The sequence below is a fragment of the Oncorhynchus gorbuscha genome, linkage group LG13, assembly GCF_021184085.1.
Source record: "Oncorhynchus gorbuscha isolate QuinsamMale2020 ecotype Even-year linkage group LG13, OgorEven_v1.0, whole genome shotgun sequence".
NCBI classification, from domain to species: domain Eukaryota; kingdom Metazoa; phylum Chordata; class Actinopteri; order Salmoniformes; family Salmonidae; genus Oncorhynchus; species Oncorhynchus gorbuscha.
In genome coordinates this window covers 38,964,945-38,982,550 of record NC_060185.1, presented here as the reverse complement: position 1 = coordinate 38,982,550, position 17,606 = coordinate 38,964,945, and the positions used below count along the sequence as shown (strand labels likewise).

At 51.0% G+C, this 17,606-nt stretch overlaps 1 protein-coding gene across 3 annotated transcripts in view; it reads left to right on the top strand.

The window, feature by feature from the left end:
- Positions 1 to 17,606, top strand: part of LOC123992852 (schwannomin-interacting protein 1) — a 67,962-nt gene that overhangs the window by 30,743 nt on the left and 19,613 nt on the right. Inside the window, exon 1 of one of the 3 annotated variants that reach the window (XM_046294422.1) lies at positions 5,015 to 5,376. The exons of 1 other annotated variant lie outside the window; for it this stretch is intronic. In XM_046294422.1, the coding sequence (XP_046150378.1) occupies positions 5,347 to 5,376 (30 nt within the window). In that variant the 5' untranslated portion in view covers positions 5,015 to 5,346. Of the gene's footprint in view, positions 1 to 5,014; positions 5,377 to 16,862; positions 17,131 to 17,606 lie in introns of those variants that run through there. One more of the 3 variants, XM_046294421.1, reaches the window with a different exon arrangement.

Here is a 17,606-nt window from a genome sequence, read left to right as displayed (position 1 = left end):
GTTAATTCTGCGTGGTTACAGGGTTTATTCCGCAGGGTTAATTCCGCATGGTTACAGGGTTAATTCCGCGTGGCTACAGGGTTAATTCCGCGTGGTTACAGGGTTAATTCTGCGTGGTTACAGGGTTTATTCCGCGTGGTTACAGGGTTAATTCTGCGTGGTTACAGGGTTTATTCCGCAGGGTTAATTCCGCATGGTTACAGGGTTAATTCCGCGTGGTTACAGGGTTAATTTCCGCGTGGTTACAGGGTTAATTCCGCTTGGTTACAGGGTTAATTCCGCATGGTTACAGGGTTAAAACATCAACAACTCAAAGGGTGTTCTGGGGGAGGTGTGGCGGGTAGTCTGGGAGACCTTTGAACCTTTAAACTCCCACTTAACTATTGTGGGATGGTTATTTGTAATGGCTGTCAATGGTATTAAATGCCTATGATTGAAAACAATTGGGGGGAAAAAGATAAGGAAAGAAATACCCACCAATATACAAAAATAATACTAACTAACTAACTAACTAACTAACTAACTAACTAACTAACTAACTAACTAACTAACTAACTAACTAACTAACTAACTAACTAACTAACTATCTCTCTCTCTCTCTCTCTCTCTCTCTCTCTCTCTCTCTCTCTCTCTCTCTCTCTCTCTCTCTCTCTCTCTCTCTCTCTCTCTCTCTCTCTCTGTGACTGTGTCTGTTCTTTCGTCCTCTCCCTCCATGTGTGTGATAGCATGTATATGAGGGTGGTAGCCACATAGGGAGAGCTTCGTCTGTTACTGCCACACTGAACACACAGAGCAGATGCACTGTAGCCGTGACACAGCCTCAACATGGCTATACAGCCTGTTGACCGGAAAGAGCCATTCTGACAGACTGGCACCCAGGCTATACAGACTGACTATACAAAACACTCTCCTCGACCACTCAATCATTTATCGGTTTTCAGGACGGAGGAGTTGAGGTCTTTTGCCCAAATGAGAATCTCCCAAAGCAAACCCTGTAGCCCACGACTAACAACCTAACGAACCCACGACTGCTATTGAGGAAAAAATAGAGGCAACTGGCTCTATACTCTCATCTGGTCCACAGTTTTATGTCATAGGGCCCTCAATCAGGTCAGATCTGACCTGGGATCAGCTAGAGGCAACTGGCTCTATCCTCTCATCTGGTCCACAGTTTTATGTCATAGGGCCCTCAATCAGGTCAGATCTGACCTGGGATCAGCTAGAGGCAACTGGCTCTATCCTCTCATCTGGTCCACAGTTTTATGTCATAGGGCCCTCAACGAGGTCAGATCTGACCTGGGATCAGCTAGAGGCAACTGGCTCTATCCTCTCATCTGGTCCACAGTTTTATGTCATAGGGCCCTCAATCAGGTCAGATCTGACCTGGGATCAGCTAGAGGCAACTGGCTCTATCCTCTCATCTGGTCCACAGTTTTATGTCATAGGGCCCTCAATCAGGTCAGATCTGACCTGGGATCAGCTAGAGGCAACTGGCTCTATCCTCTCATCTGGTCCACAGTTTTATGTCATAGGGCCCTCAATCAGGTCAGATCTGACCTGGGATCAGCTAGAGGCAACTGGCTCTATCCTCTCATCTGGTCCACAGTTTTATGTCATAGGGCCCTCAATCAGGTCAGATCTGACCTGGGATCAGCTAGAGGCAACTGGCTCTATCCTCTCATCTGGTCCACAGTTTTATGTCATAGGGCCCTCAACGAGGTCAGATCTGACCTGGGATCAGCTAGAGGCAACTGGCTCTATCCTCTCATCTGGTCCACAGTTTTATGTCATAGGGCCCTCAACGAGGTCAGATCTGACCTGGGATCAGCTAGAGGCAACTGGCTCTATCCTCTCAACGAAGCAAATGGAAGGGTATCAAAGACTTGTTTGACGTATTTGATACCATTCCACCTATTCCATTCCACCTATTCCATTCCACCTATTCCATTCCACCTATTCCATTCCACCTATTCCATTCCACCTATTCCATTCCACCTATTCCATTCCACCTATTCCATTCCACCTATTCCATTCCAGCTATTACTATGAGCCGTTCTCCCCAATTAAGGTCCCACCAACCTCATGTGGTGTGTGTGCGTCTGGTCACCCGCGTGCATTCATGCGTACGTGTGTGTGTATGCATATGTGTGTTAACGGTCTCATGTGTGTGTGGATGTGCTCTTGTGTGTCCACCTTGCCCTTGATTCAGATTCACGAAACCTTGACAACCAACTGGAGGTCAGCAGGAAGTGTCTGCTACCATGGCGATGGAGGAGAGAGAGTTGGGGGCTGGGTCCTCTCATATCAAACCATAGCTCAGGGAGCGCGCTTGTTTGAGTTTGTCTATTTGTCTGTTGCGCGCGTGTGTGTGTGTGTGTGTGTGTGTGTGTGTGTGTGTGTGTGTGTGTGTGTGTGTGTGTGTGTGTGTGTGTGTGTGTGTGTGTGTGTGTGTGTGTGTGTGTGTGTGTGTGTGTGTGTGTGTGTGTGTGTGTGTGTGTGTGTGTGTGTGTGTGTGTGTGTGTGTGTGTATTCCCACTGTGTTTTATTAGTGTAGTTATTCTAGAAAGGGAGGTAGTAAAATGCTGATGGTTAGTACTAGTGAAACACTGGATCCTTCCTCAATGCAGCTGTAGTATGTAGTGTTCCTCTCTATTCTGTCATATTGGACTTTCTACTGTAAGCCCAGAGGGCCACTGTTAACCCTGTTGACCCTTCCAGACCATAGTCAACGCTCCAGAGCCTGGCCACTCAGATCAGACCAGGAACAACATCCATCTACTTCCAGGTTATCAAACACTGGACTGGGCTTGTCGGTAAACGGCACCATTACCCAATAGAGATCAATAACAGACAGAAAGAGCGATCTCTCAATCACATACCAGCGAGGGCATACGGTGTGGGAGACATCTGTCTATCTCTGACCGGAGAGAGGATGGAGGGAGGGAGAGAGAGGTCATTGGATGGAGGGAGAGAGAGATTGATGGATGGTTGGAGAGTGTTCTGTCCTTCCACACAGTAGCCAAGCTGTCATTTCATCATGGACTACCAATACAAAAAGAATATACTTTGATCTAGAAGATTTGTTGAATACTCTGCAAGATAGTGGCGAAGATAATGGTGATGATAATGGCGACGATAATGGCTATTTTGTTTGTTTTTTCATATTGTTTGTAACTTATTTTGTACATAAAGTTGCTGCTACCGTCTCTTATGACCAAAAAAAGCTTCTGGACATCAGAGCAGCGATTACTCAACTGGATGAAGAGTTTTTCTTTAATGAGTTCGATGCGAAGGATATACTGCTTTCCGGAGACCAGGCACAAATCCCTGTCATTTGCGTGAAGAAAATGTGGAGATACAGAGGGAGAAGGTCGGGGTGCCTTGTGAGGATTCAGAGAAGAGTGAGTAAATCACCACTACCATTGGTTCTATTGGCCAACGTGCAATCACTGGAGAATAAACTGGATGATCTACGGTTAAGAGTATCCTACCAACGGGACATTAAAAATGGTAATATCTTCTCCCTCAATGTGATCAAGACAAAGGAGATGATCATGGACTACAGGAAAAGGAGGGTGCGAACAGGCCCCCATTAACATCGTTTGGGACTGTAGTGGAGCGGGTTGAGAGTTTCAAGTTCCTTCTTGTCAACCTCACCAACAAACTATCATGGTCCAAACACACCAAGACAGTCGTGAGAGGGCACCACAACACCTCTTCCCCCTCTGGAGACTGAAAAGATTTGGCATGTGTCCCCAGATCCTCAAAAAGTTCAACAGCTACACCATCGAGAGCATCCTGACCGGTTGCATCACCGCCTGTTATGGCTACAAAGGGTAGTCCGTACGGCCCAATACATCACTGGGACCAAGCTTCCTGCCATCCAGGATCGATATACAAGGCGGTGTCAAAGGAAGTCCCAAAATAATGGTCAAAGACTCCAGTCAACCAAGTAATAGACTGTTTTCTCTGCTACTGCACGGCAAGCGGTGACGGAGTGCCAAGTCTAGGTCCAAAAGACTCAAAAGACTTAAGACTGCTGAACAATTCATCAAATGTCCATCCAGACTATTTACATTGACTGCTGCTACTCGCTGTTTAGTATCTATGCATAGTCACTTTACCCCTACCTACATGTACAAATGACCTCGACTAACCTGTACCCCCCCCCCCCCCCGCCCCCTCATTGACTCAGTACCGGTACCCCCTGTATATAGCCTCGTTATTGTTATGTCATTTTGGAGGGATAGAGGGAACGGTGGAGAGAGAAGAGTTCATCCAGGGTTCCCTGCTGGTGGATTATAGAGAGGCCATCTGTTCCAGACAGATTATAATCCTGTACCACAGGGGGACCGGAAGAGGGACAGAGAGGAAAGGAGCTACGCCCCCAAACAGACACGTATATCCTGTTATAGTCATACACACCAATGCCGAGAAAATAGTCAACTGTTCACAAGTAGTGAAAACCTGTGAATATGAACATGATGTTCTGTTTGCAGTTAGCCATACATTCAAACATTATTCTGTTTTTAAAGGCACCATGCAGACTTCTGATATCCCCAAAATACTGTAATTAGGTCATAGATAACAGTATTAAGATAGTGTCATAGCACTTAGAGAAGATTTAGAGATTGAGATGAAAGGTGTTTGGTGTGGGAGTCACTTCTCTTCCTCCCCTCTCTCTTCCCCCTTGCTTCTTTTCTCTCCCCCTCCTCCCCCTTTCTTTTCTCTCTCTCTGTGGGACGTTTCCACCTCTGTAGGCCAGCGGAAGGCCACCTCCCCCTCTGATCCCGCAGTCCGCCCCCCTGTCTCCCCCTCCCTGTCCTACCACCCCATTGGCTGACTGTGTCTGTAATGAGTCACTCTGCCCCTCCCCCGTTCCCGGCAGGGAGAGAGACGGCCACAGATTCACTCTCCCTTTCTGTTTCTCCTCCTCTTTCTCACTCCCCTCCCTGTTTTTCGTTCTCTCCCACCCTACCTTTCCCTCTCTTTTGGAAAAGAAGTGATCAGATCCTACCCTTCTCTCAGACAGACAGACAGACAGACAGACAGACAGACAGACAGACAGACAGAGTGAAAGAGAGAAAAGGAGAGAGAGGACACAACAGAGGAGAGGAGCAGCTATATCAGTAGCAGCAGGATCAGTAGAGCGTGAGACCAGAACACAGACATACAGTCAGTCTCTTTCTCTCTCTGGTCTCTCTGTCCGGATTGGGACTGGGCTGTTTCTCTCCCCCCTCTCCTCGCCAGCAAACTGCAGCAGTTTTGGGAATACTCACCCAATCCCATTCCCGGTGTCATTCCCGAGGCGCAGCCAGCCTGCACCTGTCTAGGATGCTTTGAAGGATGGTTCACCAGGAAAACTGTTCTCACCAGGTAAGACAGGACACTGACTAAGGCTAGCTGGGACGAGCGCTGAGGCTAGACTGAACGCTGTTAGTGTAGTAGAGGATGTGTTATGTTAGCTGTTGTGGAGCAGGCAGGCAGGTCAGGGCTTCACTGCTCTGTGGTTGAGCTTGCCCCTCCCGGGGAGAAGATACTGCAGTAGGACTGGTATGCATGTGTGTATTCCCAAAGGTTTCCATCATGTAATACTGACTGACTGTCATTAGTGATTGTCGTATCTTGCAGGGGTTTGTTTGTCATGGCTGTCAGGCACATCCCAGTGGGGTTTGGTGTTTGTATGATGGGATGGGTTTGGGAAGTGGATGACTAGGGCGGTTGCTAAGCGCACATTTGACTTCAGGGAATAATGTCCCTCCTCCCCTCTTTCCCCTGGGCTGAGCCTGATCAATAGATGTCTGGGAAGGGTGTCTGTCTGTCTGTCTGTCTGTCTGTCTGTCTGTCTGTCTGTCTGTCTGTCTGTCTGTCTGTCTGTCTGTCTGTCTGTCTGTCTGTCTGTCTGTCTGTCTGTCTGTCTGTCTGTCTGTCTGTCTGTCTGTCTGTGCGATGTGAGAGTGCGTGGGCGGGTGGGTTGGAAATGGCACCTCCAGACTGCGACAGAAGTGTCCCACTTTACTTAATGAGGAATGGGAGGAATGATTAGATGAGTGCAGCGTTCAAGTAGTGCAGTACATCACTTGAGCTTTACTTTCCTCATAGCAAGAATAAAGACGGCATGGCTGTTGTAATGCAGGGAGGAGGAGGGGGAGGAGGAGGAGGAGGGGGAGGAGGAGGGGGGTGAGGAGGAGGGAGAGGAGGAGGAGGGGGAGGAGGTAAGGACGTAGATGTAAAAATCAAATGGAGATGATAGAGGGGTGCAACAAAGAAGGAGGTGAAACAGGAGGAGGAGGAGGAGGAGGAGGGGGATGAGGAGGAGGAGGGGGAGGAGGAGGGGGGTGAGGAGGAGGGAGAGGGAGGAGAAGGGGAGGAGGAGGAGGGGGAGGAGGAGGAGGAGGAGGAGGAGGGGGAGGAGGAAAGGACGTAGATGTAAAAATCAAATGGAGATGATAGAGGGGTGCAACAAAGAAGGAGGTGAAACAGGAGGAGGAGGAGGATGAGGAGGAGGAGGAGGAGGAGGAGGAGGAGGAGGAGGGGGAGGAGAAGGAGGAGGGGGGGGGGTGAGGAGGAGGAGGAGGTGGAGGAGGAGTAGAGGGGGAGAATGTGGGTCTTGGATGAAGGGAGAGGAAAAAGGGAGGAAGAGAAGGATTTGAAAAAGAGGAGAATGTGATTGAGGAAGAATAGAGGAGGTGGAAAAAGGAATGAGGTGGTGGTTAAAAACAAGATAGTTTTAGAAGAGAAAGATATTCATAGAAGGAGGTGGAGAAGGAGAGGAAGGAGTAGAGAGGGAGGAGGAAGAGAGTATAGATGAAGAGCTGTGTGTGTGTGCGTGTGCGTGTGTGTGTGTGGACCATTCCTCTCTTCTCCTCTGATTGTCCCTGGTATTGTAAGAAACCATACTGGCCAGTGAAGGCCTATCCACAGCTGCTCTGATCTGCTCTATTGATCATCACATGACGTTACACACTGAGCTAAGAGCTGATCCACAGTCAGTTTAGTTGCCTATGGGGGTTTTATCCTTAGAGCAGTGATCAGACGCACTGCTTCTAACATGGCATATTTATCTGTTATGCATTGTTAATCCCCAATGAGGCTCACAACACAGGGGTGTGTGTGTGCGTGTGTGTGCGTGTGTGTGTGTGTGTGTGTGTGTGTGTGTGTGTGTGTGTGTGTGTGTGTGTGTGTGTGTGTGTGTGTGTGTGTGTGTGTGTGTGTGTGTGTGTGTGTGTGTGTGTGTGTGTGTGTGTGGGTGTGTGTGTGGGTGCGTGCGTGTTGTATAATGGGATAAGGATTTCCTCAGTAAGTACGCCATGTTTATTTGGAAATAAAAGCTAGATGAAGAAATGGAGGGGAACAGAGGGGGAACAGAGGGGGAACAGAGGGGGAACAGAGGGGGAACAGAGGGGGAACAGAGGGGGAACAGAGACAAGAGAAACCAGAGGGACTCTGCAGAATTAAAACAGAAAAACATGAACAAGAAACAGAGTAGGAGGAATAGGCCGAGAGATTAAAAACGAGAGATGAGAGTGGCACACGATTAGAAAACGATACAAACAGAAATGAAGAGCGATGGAGAGCAGAAAGAGAGAGAGAGAAAGAGAGGTGCTGAAGATCAAAAGGACTAGTGGTGAGACAGAAAGAAAGAGGGATGGAAAGGAGAGATACTGTCTATCCAGCAACAGGAAGCAGGTTGTACAGGTGACGCGTTTATCAGAATTCAGCCACAACCACTCTAAAGCTCTAAAACCCTCGGATGCATTGTACCATATCGCGCTTTGCTTTATCATAGGAGACAGGTTTAATACTCATCACTGCATCCTTTAACAGCAGGTTGGCTGGACCTCTATAAATTCCTGGAGATGTCTCCTTTTTTGTTTCCAAAGCTCTGCTGCACAAACTTCTTATCTCAACATATCTCACTTCTCCACTAAAGTATCAAAATATGAAGCACCAAGCCTACTCACAGGGTTGGTTAACTCTCGAGGTCCCCCGTGTCTCCACTGACCTTTGTAAATCAGCCTTTAGTTTCAACGCCGCCGTCTTGAGTCCGCGGTGCCAACAGGGCCGTTTCCAACGCTGATGAGGGAGGAGTTCACTGAGGTTCACAAGTGTTTTGGATGGATAGTAATAATTGATTGGCGTTGTTGAAATGGAGTGTATCTGTAACTGCTGTATCTAGTTCATGTTGTTCTGTTTTATTATCGCGTTGATTTGTGAATTGTTTGTTCTCAGGGAACCATTTAGAATGAGGCTCTGGTCTCAATTGGGCTCCTATGATTAAATAAAAGTTCAATAACAAATATATGGACAGAGGAAGAGAGGGGCAGAGGAACTGTTAGAGAGAAAGAGCGAATGAGTGATAGAATAGAAAGAGAAGGCAGTCTGGAACAGAACAGGGGGCCCAAACTCTGATAACACTAACACTCTAGAGACCCCTCAATTAGACTGGTTACCAGGCAACCACCAGCGCCCCTCCCACTAGCCCCATCACACGAGAGAGAGAGAGAGAGAGAGAGAGGGAGAGAGAGAGAGAGAGAGAGAGGAGTGGGTGGAGAAGGGGAAAAGGGAGATGGCGTGAGAGGGTAGATGAGAGAAAGTGGGAAGAGGACATAGGAGAGGAAGGAAGGGGAGAGGGGACAGGGAGTGGTTGTCTCTTCTCTTGTGTCTGTCTCTGTTTGGTTGGTGGTGGTGGTGTCTAAGGTGTGGTTCTCAGAGGGGACGGGGGGTGGTGGTGGTGGTGTCTAAGGTGTGGTTCTCAGAGGGGACGGGAGGTGGTGGTGGTGGTGGTGTCTAAGGTGTGGTTCTCAGAGGGGACGGGAGGTGGTGGTGGTGTCTAAGGTGTGGTTCTCAGAGGGGACGGGAGGTGGTGGTGGTGGTGGTGTCTAAGGTGTGGTTCTCAGAGGGGACGGGAGGTGGTGGTGGTGGTGGTGGTGGTGTCTAAGGTGTGGTTCTCAGAGGGGATGGGGGGTGGTGGTGGTGGTGTCTAAGGTGTGGTTCTCAGAGGGGACGGGGGGTGGTGGTGGTGGTGTCTAAGGTGTGGTTCTCAGAGGGGACGGGAGGTGGTGGTGTCTAAGGTGTGGTTCTCAGAGGGGACGGGAGGTGGTGGTGGTGGTGTCTAAGGTGTGGTTCTCAGAGGGGACGGGAGGTGGTGGTGGTGGTGGTGGTGTCTAAGGTGTGGTTCTCAGAGGGGACGGGAGGTGGTGGTGGTGGTGGTGTCTAAGGTGTGGTTCTCAGAGGGGACGGGAGGTGGTGGTGGTGGTGTCTAAGGTGTGGTTCTCAGAGGGGACGGGGGGTGGTGGTGGTGTCTAAGGTGCGGTTCTCAGAGGGGACGGGGGATGGTGGTGGTGGTGTCTAAGGTGTGGTTCTCAGAGGGGACGGGGGTGGTGGTGTCTAAGGTGTGGTTCTCAGAGGGGACGGGGGTGGTGGTGGTGGTAGTGTCTAAGGTGTGTGGTTCTCAGAGGGGACGGGAGGTGGTGGTGGTGGTGGTGTCTAAGGTGTGGTTCTCAGAGGGGACGGGGTGGTGGTGTCTAAGGTGTGGTTCTCAGAGGGGACGGAGGTGGTGGTGGTGTCTAAGGTGTGGTTCTCAGAGGGGACGGGAGGTGGTGGTGGTGGTGTCTAAGGTGCGGTTCTCAGAGGGGACGGGGGTGGTGGTGGTGGTGTCTAAGGTGTGGTTCTCAGAGGGGACGGGGGGTGGTGGTGTCTAAGGTGTGGTTCTCAGAGGGGACGGGGGGTGGTGGTGGTAGTGTCTAAGGTGTGGTTCTCAGAGGGGACGCGGGTGGTGGTGGTGGTGGTGTCTACGGTGTGGTTCTCAGAGGGGACGGGAGGTGGTGGTGGTGGTGTCTAAGGTGTGGTTCTCAGAGGGGACGGGAGTGGTGGTGTCTAAGGTGTGGTTCTCAGAGGGGACGGGAGGTGGTGGTGTCTAAGGTGTGGTTCTCAGAGGGGACGGGAGGTGGTGGTGTCTAAGGTGTGGTTCTCAGAGGGGACGGGAGGTGGTGGTGGTGGTGGTGTCTAAGGTGCGGTTCTCAGAGGGGACGGGAGGTGGTGGTGGTGGTGGTGTCTAAGGTGCGGTTCTCAGAGGGGACGGGGGGTGGTGGTGGTGGTGTCTAAGGTGCGGTTCTCAGAGGGGACGGGAGGTGGTGGTGTCTCAGGTGTGGTTCTCAGAGGGGACGGGAGGTGGTGGGGGTGGTGGTGTCTAAGGTGTGGTTCTCAGAGGGGACGGGAGGTGGTGGTGGTGGTGGTGTCTAAGGTGCGGTTCTCAGAGGGGACGGGGGGTGGTGGTGGTGGTGTCTAAGGTGTGGTTCTCAGAGGGGACGGGGGGTGGTGGTGGTGTCTAAGGTGTGGTTCTCAGAGGGGACGGGAGGTGGTGGTGGTGGTGGTGGTGGTGTCTAAGGTGTGGTTCTCAGAGTGGACGGGAGGTGGTGGTGGTGGTGGTGTCTAAGGTGTGGTTCTCAGAGGGGACGGGAGGTGGTGGTGGTGGTGGTGGTGTCTAAGGTGTGGTTCTCAGAGGGGACGGGAGGTGGTGGTGGTGGTGGTGGTGTCTAAGGTGTGGTTCTCAGAGGGGACGGGAGGTGGTGGTGGTGTCTAAGGTGCGGTTCTCAGAGGGGACGGGGGGTGGTGGTGGTGGTGTCTAAGGTGTGGTTCTCAGAGGGGACGGGGGTGGTGGTGTCTAAGGTGTGGTTCTCAGAGGGGACGGGGGGAGGTGGTGGTGGTAGTGTCTAAGGTGTGGTTCTCAGAGGGGACGGGAGGTGGTGGTGGTGGTGGTGTCTAAGGTGTGGTTCTCAGAGGGGACGGGGGGTGGTGGTGTCTAAGGTGTGGTTCTCAGAGGGGACGGGAGGTGGTGGTGGTGTCTAAGGTGTGGTTCTCAGAGGGACGGGAGGTGGTGGTGGTGGTGTCTAAGGTGTGGTTCTCAGAGGGGACGGGGGGTGGTGGTGGTGGTGTCTAAGGTGTGGTTCTCAGAGGGGACGGGAGGTGGTGGTGGTGTCTAAGGTGTGGTTCTCAGAGGGGACGGGGGTGGTGGTGGTGTCTAAGGTGTGGTTCTCAGAGGGGGGGAGGTGGTGGTGGTGGTGGTGTCTAAGGTGTGGTTCTCAGAGGGGACGGGGGGTGGTGGTGTCTAAGGTGTGGTTCTCAGAGGGGACGGGGGTGGTGGTGTCTAAGGTGTGGTTCTCAGAGGGGACGGGAGGTGGTGGTGGTGTCTAAGGTGTGGTTCTCAGAGGGGACGGGGGTGGTGGTGGTGTCTAAGGTGTGGTTCTCAGAGGGGACGGGGGGTGGTGGTGGTGTCTAAGGTGTGGTTCTCAGAGGGGACGTGGGGTGGTGGTGGTGTCTAAGGTGCGGTTCTCAGAGGGGACGGGGGGTGGTGGTGTCTAAGGTGTGGTTCTCAGAGGGGACGGGAGGTGGTGGTGTCTAAGGTGTGGTTCTCAGAGGGGACGGGAGGTGGTGGTGTCTAAGGTGCGGTTCTCAGAGGGGACGGGAGGTGGTGGTGGTGGTGTCTAAGGTGTGGTTCTCAGAGGGGACGGGAGGTGGTGGTGGTGGTGGTGGTGGTGTCTAAGGTGTGCTTCTCAGAGGGGACGGGAGGTGGTGGTGGTGGTGGTGTCTAAGGTGTGGTTCTCAGAGGGGACGGGAGGTGGTGGTGTCTAAGGTGTGGTTCTCAGAGGGGACGGGAGGTGGTGGTGTCTAAGGTGCGGTTCTCAGAGGGGACGGGAGGTGGTGGTGGTGGTGTCTAAGGTGTGGTTCTCAGAGGGGACGGGAGGTGGTGGTGGTGGTGGTGGTGGTGTCTAAGGTGTGCTTCTCAGAGGGGACGGGGGGTGGTGGTTGTGGTGTCTAAGGTGTGGTTCTCAGAGGGGACGGGAGGTGGTGGTGGTGGTGTCTTGTTGTGCTCCCCTGCAATGTTTTTTATGACTGGTTTTGTTCTGGATTTATCTCACTGTACAAGGAGGAAGTTCCTTTACAATGTCAGGGGCCATTAGCCAATAGGATCACACACTGATCTGCAGGTAACCAATGAAGTTACTGTTTGACCCACGATTACATAACTGTCAGGTCAAGGCAGTAATGGGGGAATGGAGATACCGCATCTGCAGACTCCATAACCCCATGCAACTCCCTTCTTCATACACACACACACACACGGATACTCAATAATGATAATATGTCCCTTGGCCTTAGTTATTGTGTGTGTGTGTGTGTGTGAAACGCCCCAGTGAGCTGGGTGGATCAGGCTAGCTATGAGACCATGTTTCTCCCAGCAGTAGCTCCAGGGCAGGGGTGATGGGGAGATGTATCACCCCAGCGTCAGGGTGCCATCCTGGGCCTCATGACCGGAGCCAAGTGCCCTGGAGCTCCGGTTACCATATCTACTGGGCCAGCTCCCTGGGTAACAGCACTGTCTCTGCGTGTGTGTGTGGGATCAGAGAGCTCTTTGATTGATTCAGATCATCTCAGTCCTGACTGCAGTGTGTGCCTGGTGTATGTGTGTGTGCATGTGTTTGAGAGAGAGAGTCGGGCAAGGAAGAGCAGAAGAGCAAGAGAGAGAGGAGAGAGAGAGAGAGAGAGAGAGAGAGAGAGAGAGAGAGAGAGAGAGAGAGAGAGAGAGAGAGAGAGAGAGAGAGAGAGAGAGAGAGAGAGAGAGAGAGAGAGAGAGAGAGAGAGAGAGAGAGAGAGAGAGAGAGTGGGTGGAGAAGAGGGAAAAGAGAGATGAGAGGAGTGGGTGGAGAAGGGGAAAAGGGAGATGGCGTGAGAGGGTAGATGAGAGAAAGTGGGAAGAGGACATAGGAGAGGAAGGAAGGGGAGAGGGGACAGGGAGTGGTTGTCTCTTCTCTTGTGTCTGTCTCTGTTTGGTTGGTGGTGGTGGTGTCTAAGGTGTGGTTCTCAGAGGGGACGGGGGGTGGTGGTGGTGGTGTCTAAGGTGTGGTTCTCAGAGGGGACGGGAGGTGGTGGTGGTGGTGGTGTCTAAGGTGTGGTTCTCAGAGGGGACGGGAGGTGGTGGTGGTGTCTAAGGTGTGGTTCTCAGAGGGGACGGGAGGTGGTGGTGGTGGTGTCTAAGGTGTGGTTCTCAGAGGGGACGGGGGGTGGTGGTGGTGGTGTCTAAGGTGTGGTTCTCAGAGGGGACGGGGGGTGGTGGTGGTGGTGTCTAAGGTGTGGTTCTCAGAGGGAGAGAGCAACGTATAGTATGCTGTAGAGCAGTTGATCATATGAAACGTTGTCTGCGGTGTGTGTTCCACTGTGTGGGCTGATGGCTGATGAATTATTAATGCTGAGGAGATATACCGCTACTGAATCTCATAGTACATTGATCTGATAGTACATTGTCTATGATGGGGAAGATACTGTGTCTCAGACTAGAAAGAGAACGCTGCAGTCACAAGAGACACACACACCCTTGTGTGTGTGTGGGGGGGTTGTTTGTTAACAGACTTCCCACTGGGCCCCTGCTCCTTTTTCCAAACACAATTTGTTTGGAGCACAGGCCATTGCCATGGAGAAATGCACTGGGTTGCTATGACAGCAGCATTCTTTTCTCCGTGTCCCAAAATAAAAACAGATCAGAGTCTTTCTTGTTGTGGTCAAACTTTAAATTCACTTGGAAATGTGGGGCAATAAACTCACACACACACACACACACACACACACACACACACACACACACACACACACACACACACACACACACACACACACACACACACACACACACACACACACACACACACACACACACACACACACACACACACACACACACACACGTTGCCCGTCTCCTCTATGGCTGGAAACTTGGATCCCAGGCCTACTGGAGGTGCCAGGAGCCTTCTCTCCCACAGGCCCCTCTATTCTACTGGAACAATGAACTTCTCTTCCTCTCTCTCTTCCTCTCGAGCTCAGCTGACCTCACAATTGAAACATTGTCAACAGCAGAAATAGTAACTTTTAGAGGAATTCACTAGATTCACTAGATGTGTCTATGTTCTTTGATATCTTCTTCTATTCATTCTGTTGCTCTATCTATGCTGTCCTGAAGGAGAGAGAGAGAATGCTTTGACCTTGAGCTGAGACTGACGTAATGGGAGAATAATCTGTGTGTGATCTGTGTTTTTATCCTTTCTAGTCACGATCGTCCCTGTGTTACCTTTGTCTTCCTCCCCCTGTCCCTCCCACCCCCTCCCCTCATCCTCCCTCCCCCCGTCCCTCCCTCCCCTCTATCCCTCCCTCCCCTCTACCTCCCTCCCCCTCTACCTCCCTCCCCCTCTAACTCCCCCTGTCCCTCCCTCCCCTCTACCTCCCTCCCCCTCCCCCTGTCCCCCTCTACCTCCCCCTGTCCCTCCCTCCCCCTCTACCTCCTCCCCCTCTTTGAGTCAGCGATGAGGTGCTATCACCACTAGTATGAGGTCAGCCTCACTAATGGATCACAGAACCTGGGCATTCTCAGTTCATGATGTGGAGGGTTCAGAAGGGTTCAGTGTTTACCAATATACAGCCCTCAGCACTACTGGGAGTGTGTTTGTCTGCATGTGACTGTGTGTGTGTGTTGTATTGTCCAGGTCCCAGTGTAGGCGGATATAGGAGATGGCCAGATAAGTACTTCTGCTTTACCCATAATCCCCTGGGATCAGCACTGAATCAGACTCACTCCATATCCTGTTATCCAGCCCTGTGTTCCTGTGGGTTTCTGTTTGCGTGCGTGTGTGTGTGTGAACGTATCTGTGTGCTTGTGTGCACAAAATTAATTTGCTTCTGTGTGTGTGTGTGTGTGTGTGTGTGTGTGTGTGTGTGTGTGTGTGTGTGTGTGTGTGTGTGTGTGTGTGTGTGTGTGTGTGTGTGTGTGTGTGTGTGTGTGTGTGTGTGTGTGTGTGTGTGTGTGTGTTATAATGCATGCTATCATGCTGATACATTATTCCACTGGTGTACATCACACAGTTCTTCAAAGAGAATTCAAACTGTTTCATGTTGCGATGTAGAATCCCTTATTGTCCCCTATTGTGTGTGTGTGCGTGCATGCGTGCCTGAATGTGTGTGTGTGTGTGTGTGTGTGCAGCAGAAGAGACGTTGTGACTCACCATCACCATCAGTATCACTTTATATTCATCCTCCCTCGCTCCCTTCTCATCACCTCTCTTTTCCTCCTCCAGCCTTTCTCTATCATTAGACTATGGCACTTTGTCATGTTTTTCTAGTGTTCCTGCTAGTTTTAGTAGTTATCCTGCTCTTTGTCCTGATGCTCTGAGTGAGTGAATTAAAGGTAGTCTAATCTGCTGTGACCGATGTGTGAGTCTCAGTAAGATGAGATCATTACACACGGTGGAGAGATGAGATTGAAAATGTAACAAATTGAAGAATGACATTCAGCTCGTGTTCTATATGGGTTTTTAACCTGACTAATCTCTCCACGGTCCGGAGCGCCACATTAATTAGCTTTTTATAGAACTGTTATCCCTCCTTCCATCCCTCTATCCCTCCCTTCGCTGTGACTTAATGGATACAGGAGGTCAGTCAGCACCTGGGAGAGGGAGATAGTTACGTATGAGAGTGGGGAATCATTTAGGGGAAGTTCTTTCCTTTGTGTGTGAGGTTTGTGAGAGGAAATGTAGGCAGCACACACACACACACACACACACACACACACACACACACACACACACACACACACACACACACACACACACACACACACACACACACACACACACACACACACACACACACACACACACACACACCAGGGTTGGGGTCAATTCTATTTCAAATCCAGTCAATTCAGAAAGTAAACCAAATTCGAATTCCACATTTTCAATTTCTTTCCATTTTCCAAAGAAAATTAGAACTGGAAGTTCTGTGTACTTCCTGAATTGACCCCAACCCTGACACACACACAAACACACACACAAACACACACACAAACAGAGTGTGCACAGATCCTGTACACTTGGGGTTTGTGTGTGTTGTGTTTCTGTGTAGTTGTATTTCTTCTACTGGCTTTATTTGAGGGGTTTTGGATCAGGGTCTGCTCTGTTTTTACCTTGACTGTGAGGGAACACAACTCCCTCTGGCCTCAGTCTCCTTGTCAGTCATACACACAGACCCAAAAACATACACTGACATGCTAACTCAAATATGTAGGCCTAACTACACACACGCACTCACTCACACACACTCATTCCCACACACACACACTCACTCACCCATTCCCTCACACACACACACACACTCACTCAGTCACTCACACACACCAACACTGAGGTGACGCTTTCCAAACTGCTCCCAGGAGCATCAGCTGTCCACACATTAGGGTGTGAGAGCGGGAAAAACACCAGTGTGTGCCCTCTCTCCCTCCCTGCCTCTCTCCCTCTCTCTCTCCCTGCCTCTCTCCCTCTCTCTCTCCCTCTCTCTCTCCCTGCCTCTCTCCCTGCCTCTCTCCCTGCCTCTCTCTCTCCCTGCCCTCTCTCTCCCTGCCTCTCTCTCTCCCTGCCTCTCTCTCTCCCTGCCTCTCTCTCTCCCTGCCTCTCTCCCTCCCTCCCTCTCTCTCTCTCTCTCTCTCTCTCTCTCTCTCTCTCTCTCTCTCTCTCTCTCTCTCTCTCTCTCTCTCTCTCTCTCTCTCTCTCTCTCTCCCTGCCTCTCTCCCTCCCTCTCTCTCTCTCTCTCTCCCTGCCTCTCTCCCTCTCTCCCTCCCTCTCTCTCTCTCTCTCCCTGCCTCTCTCTCTCCCTCCCTCTCTCTCCCTCCCTCTCTTTCCCTGCCTCTCTCTCCCTCCCTCTCTCTCTCTGACCGCCCAGAGGATTGAAGGGAGGGTATAAAGGGGTTTTACCGCTGTCCATTGTACTCTGGAAGCCCTGTGAAGAGGGAGAGAGAGAGAGAGAGAGAGAGAGGCATGGGTAGAGGGATAACTGTGATAACTGTTCTCTCTGTGTGGCAGGGTTAGCTTTGGTTTTGAGTGATGCTAGGTTTCATGTGAACCGGCTCATACTGACCCACTAACTAGGTGTGTGGTAGAGGGGGAGAGAGAGGGGGGGGGGAGTGAGAGAGACAGAGGGAGTGAGGGAAAGATAAAGGACGCGCTGGATAACACAGACTGTGCTGGAATGGATGATGTCATCTGTCCAGACTCTGCCCTCTACCTCACTGATGACTACAAACTCAAAGAGGTAAAGGACTTGGAAGTAATGTTGCTTCTGGTTATCTATCTTTCTGGTATTTAGGTACTGCATGTTTTACCAGTGTAATGGCACTGTTATAAACAGTGTGTGTGAAGTGAACAGAAGGGTCTCTTTCCTCAGGATAATGTCAATTGGCGGAACATGTTGCTAACGGAAACGGTTTCCTTCCTGAGTTTGTGAGTTTGACTTGTAGATTTGGTGTGACCCCCTCCACACACAAACTCTACAGTCAATGGCTCTGTGTGCAAGGCACCAGCGTGCTGGAACACTGGTATGGTGTTGGTGTGGGACGTAATGTGAGGATTGTGGATGATATCATGTGAACGTAGTGGAGACACTGTAATGCGTAGGTCATGTAATGTGGTCTTAGTACAGTCCGCGCCGACAGAGATGGCCGTCTCGCTTCGCGTTCCTAGGAAACTATGCAGTATTTTTTAGTCTTTTTTACGTATTATTTCTTACAT